The sequence below is a fragment of the Bactrocera dorsalis genome, chromosome 5 (assembly GCF_023373825.1).
Source record: "Bactrocera dorsalis isolate Fly_Bdor chromosome 5, ASM2337382v1, whole genome shotgun sequence".
Taxonomy (NCBI): domain Eukaryota; kingdom Metazoa; phylum Arthropoda; class Insecta; order Diptera; family Tephritidae; genus Bactrocera; species Bactrocera dorsalis.
Genome location: NC_064307.1, coordinates 4,250,212 through 4,254,863, shown reverse-complemented (window position 1 = coordinate 4,254,863; position 4,652 = coordinate 4,250,212). Strand labels below are relative to the sequence as shown.

The window sequence follows — 4,652 nt, the reverse complement described above, 5'->3', positions numbered from 1 at the left end:
ATAGGGTAGTCAACCATATAAGGGTGAACTAATGATTTTTTTGTTGGCATACATTTCAGTCTACATCCTATCGTTCCTAGTCAAGTGATGATTGCTATGGTTTCAGTAAATGTGCGACACGTTCAAACGGTTCAGTCGACTAAATTAGGCGTATCCATTACTCCATGACAACAAAACCTATCTCTACTTTTGTTTTTTGCTAAAATAAATATGTACGATTATTTACCTTCCAAGTTCACATATACACTCATATTTGTATAGAATGCATTTGGAACCTTAAAAATCTTCTTTATAAATTTTAAAACTCCAATTGTTATTTAATATTAGTTTTATAAATACCATTCATACACATTAGTGAAAAAGGATGTTTATGACTTTATTTCTTTTGTTTCAAGAATATTTAGTTCTCACATCGGAAACATACATACATATTGTAAAATTATATACAATGCAGATGTATTCAGATTACTTAAACTACACTATAACTACATATCTTAATCTTTTACATTAATTAGGATTGATACTAATGCAATTTATATATAGAGCGAATTTTAAAATTGTTAATCAAATTTAATTGAGTTAACACCCATGTCAATTTGACCCCCACGATAACTTCCACGCTTCTTCTTGGTTTTTTCATGTTTAAATGACTTTCCACGTGTATATTTCAAATCTTTGTTCGCTCGGTCACCCCACGAACCAGATGCATTCCTCTGTAAAGCAATAAAATTAAGATTTTCGTAATCATCACAACACACAAATAACACAAGCGTATTTAAAATAGTCGGTGAAATGTAAACGAAATTGTTATGTTGTGTGTTTCTAAAATATTTTGCACTCGTTATCATAGTCTAATCATCAAAGGTGATCTTTTTGTTAGACCCTGATGAATCGAATGATTTATTAAAGGGTTTATTCGCTCCACCGAAGTTTCCGCGCCCAAATCCACGGCCACGTCCACCAAAACCACCACGACCGCGATCACCGCCACCAAATCCACCACGACCACGATCGCCGCCACCAAATCCACCGCGACCACGGTCACCACCTCCGAATCCACCGCGACCACGATCACCACCGCCGCCTCGACCACCACGTCCACGTCCGCCACCGCCGTTTTCAAAGCCACCAAATGATTTTCTATCTCCAAACTTTTGGAAGCCGCCATTTCCGTCACCGCCGGCACCACCACCTCTACCTCCTCTGCCGCCTCCACGACCGCCAAAGCCACCGCCGCCGCCTCTTCTGTTATTAAAGTCTCCACCTTCACTCTAATATGATCACATAATTGTTTTGTGAATCGGTTGGCAATAGTTAGGGTAACAGCACATGAAAAAGGAAACACAAATTATTTTTTTTTGAAAAATTTCAAATCAAAATTACTTATTGTAGAACAGATGTTCGAAATAATAACCGGCTTTGTCACTAACACCTTATGAAAATTGTTTTCATAAAATGGAATACATTGTTTTCCATTTTTTGAAAAATTCATAGAGTTTGTGATAAGACCATTCGAAAAGTGTAGATATTTAGAAAAAGCATTAAGAGCATTATGCCTAAGGCATAAATCCGTTACAAGTAAGTAAGTGCCTCAAACATAAATTTAATAATTTGTGAATTCCATTTTCAGCTGCGATATTGACATATTGTAACAATTTCGTCCTACATTTCACCCACTTAATAAACACCATTTGAGGCACTTACCTTGGCTTCGAATGACATATCTTTTACGCGTTCGTCTATTTCTACCTCCTCTTCACGCACTCTTCTAAAGGGCGTATTTTTCCTCACTTCACCATTCGATTTTCTTTGATCATTAAACTTTGCGTTACCATTAAAATTTGGTGTAGAGGCAAAACCTTTTGGTTGTGGCTTTAGAAATTTTAAATGATATGTATTAAAAAGCAGCTACAATTTTTTAATATAATTTAAATAGCTTTGCTAATATTGAATACTTTATATTCTATTCTAAAAACAGATTTTCTGCCGAGGTTTGGAACTTAATGACATACATACATTTTCCTTCCTTAAATCAAGGTTATCATTTTTGTTGGTAACTTTAACTAACTTATGTTCAATTAATTTAAATTTTTTTACGTACCTTGCCTTCGCCGCTTTTAACGAAATTATTATATTTATTGTTAGACTGATTTTTCCCAGCAGCAGAATCATCAAATTTTCGCTTTTCTCCAACTTTTGGTTTGGGCTTCTCTTCTTCGTCCTCGTCCTCGTCGTCATCGTCATCGTCAGAGCTGCTTTCCTCTTTCTTTTGTGCCTTTGCTGGTGCTAAAACTTTTGGCTTAGGCTTCGCTTTCTCATCTTCGCTGTCATCAGAATCACTGTCATCACTGGATGATTCAGCTTTTTTGCTTACAGCGACAGCCTTAACAGCCCCTACAGCTTTTTTTTTTGCTGGTGGTTCATCATCAGAGGATGAATCGTCAGAGCTAGAATCTTTCTTTTTAGTTGGTGCAGCAGCTTTTGCAGGTGCTGCTTTCTTGGCTGGAGGCTCTTCATCATCGGATGAACTGTCTTCGGAACTACTTGAATCTTTTTTAGTTTTGGCCGGGACAACATTCTTTTTTACAGCCGGTAAAACAGCGGGAGTTTCTTCATCACTGGAGCTGTCTTCTGAACTGGATTCCTTCTTTGCTGCTACCTTCTTGGCAGCTGGTTTGGAATCTTCGTCGGAGCTGTCCTCACTAGATGAGTCAGCTTTCTTTGTAACCGCAGCTTTAACTACGGTCTTCTTTGCAGCGGCAACTTTAGGTTTTTCCTCTTCACTGTCCGAATCTGAGTCAGAAGAACTTGCTGCTTTAACACCTGCCTTGGCTTTAGCAGGGACAACCTTGGTGGGTTTACCATCTTCTTCACTTTCCTCGGAGGAGCTGTCAGAGTCATCTTTTTTCTGTGCGGCAACAGCTTTTGCAGGTACCGGCTTCTGTGCGGGTTTAGCCTTTTCTTCTTCACTATCACTGTCATCCGAACTGTCTTCAGTGTCATCTTTCTTTGCAACATTTTTAACTACAGGTGTTTTTGATGGTTTAGTTTCTTCTTCACTATCAGATTCTTCACTGCTTGATTCTTGCTTTTGTTTCTGTTGCACTTTATTGGTGGCAACAGGTTTGGCAGGTGCTTTGACTTGTGGTTCGTCATCAGAACTATCTTCACTAGAAGAACTCTGTAAAGTAAAGCCATAAAAATCACATACTAATTCCAAATTACAATTTTTTTACCTCTTTCGACTGTTGTGTCACCGGTTTGCTTACATTATTTTTTACTGCGGGTTTCTCGTCGTCGTCAGAACTGTCTTCACTTGAAGATTCATCCTTCTTTGCTTTCGATTCTGGTTTTTTAACTACTGGAGCAGCTTCTTCTTCGGAACTATCATCGGAGCTGGATTCTTTCGCTTTACCTTTCGATGCAACAGCCTTTCCATTGGTTAAAGCAACGTTGGATTTTTTAGTCTGTGGTGTTGCTGTTTCTTCTTCTGAAGAACTTTCCTCATCACTCGAGTCGCCTGCAATCGATTTGATCACGGGCACCTTCTTCTTGTTACTTTGTTGATAGCTTTCAATTATTTGCTCCAACTTTGGAAAACCTTTACCGACAGTGCCCTGAAAATAATTCAGCTTTACTTAAAAACCGTCCTACGATAAAAAGTACTGTACCAAATACATACCGCATTTGTTTTCTGTTGAAACACTTTAGCTAAATTCTTATCTCTTTTCTTTAAATACTCTAGCACGAGTGCGGATATCAATTGCTCATTTGTAGCCATTATTTTAATCACTTATATTTCAATTAATTATAGAAAAGCTATATGAAAATAAACGTGGAACTACAACCAACACGTGCTAGCACAGTCGAAATAGCAAAGGGGCAGAATATCAGAATACCAGAAGAACGTTTATCGAAATATCGGAAAGAAAAATTATAATCGCAGAGATGCATTTCAGAAAAATGTGGTTCATAGTGGTGCCACATTATAAAAACGAAACACATGACAGAGAACATCTACAATCACAGATAAACGTTCTCTGCCATAATTTCCGTTCTCTGCAAAATAAATAAAATTATAAACAAAAAATGTTTCATGTATTGAAAATATGTTTATATGCAGGTTAATTCGGAAAAGTCCAGAACTGGAGAAAAAAATTATGTTAAATTTTAATAGGAATGGATAGCACAATTGCTAATTTTTATATAATTTTATGTATATATTCATTAATAACATTTCGCTATATACTTTCAATTTTCAAATCAATATATAGCATTCACATACCAACCAACTTTGATATTCTATCCTATATTTTCTGCCATTTAGAATCGTTAGCGCTCAAATTAAAGTGACACCTGTAACAACTACATAAGACACGAAAGGGGTTTAATGCGGGACGTTAAGGTGTCTGATTTTTTTCAGCATGTCTTTAACAAATCATAATGAATGTTCCACATTGAAATTTTTCGTCTAATGTGCAATTGTTTGTATAACCGCAAAGAACGTATACAATTTTTCTGTTCACCCAAAATTTCCTTTAAACGTAGACATATGAAAGTAAAATTTACTACTATTGACAAAGCACAATTAATCTAATATAGAGAGGCCTTTGCACAAATCCCGTTTTTTTTATATACAAAGTCATTCCATA

At 36.5% G+C, this 4,652-nt stretch overlaps 1 protein-coding gene across 3 annotated transcripts; it reads right to left on the bottom strand.

Moving 5' to 3' along the window:
• Positions 1 to 347: 347 nt before the first annotated feature.
• LOC105232633 (nucleolar protein dao-5) lies at positions 348 to 3,891 on the bottom strand. Of its 3 annotated transcripts, none has more exons than XM_011214396.3 (5): positions 3,683 to 3,891; positions 3,237 to 3,617; positions 2,102 to 3,181; positions 1,705 to 1,872; positions 348 to 713 (listed from the first exon to the last, which is right to left on the bottom strand). In XM_011214396.3, exons 1-5 carry the CDS (start codon positions 3,779 to 3,781, stop codon positions 561 to 563), a joined length of 1,881 nt encoding a protein of 626 aa, XP_011212698.2. In that variant the 5' UTR covers positions 3,782 to 3,891; the 3' UTR covers positions 348 to 560. The 3 variants fall into 3 exon arrangements, with proteins under 3 accessions (XP_011212698.2, XP_049313219.1, XP_011212697.2); XM_049457262.1 differs by lacking the exon at positions 1,705 to 1,872 and adding an exon at positions 1,079 to 1,271 and having other exon boundaries at positions 348 to 1,048; positions 3,683 to 3,890; XM_011214395.4 differs by lacking the exon at positions 1,705 to 1,872 and having other exon boundaries at positions 348 to 1,271; positions 3,683 to 3,890.
• Between the last annotated feature and the right edge of the window lie 761 nt (positions 3,892 to 4,652).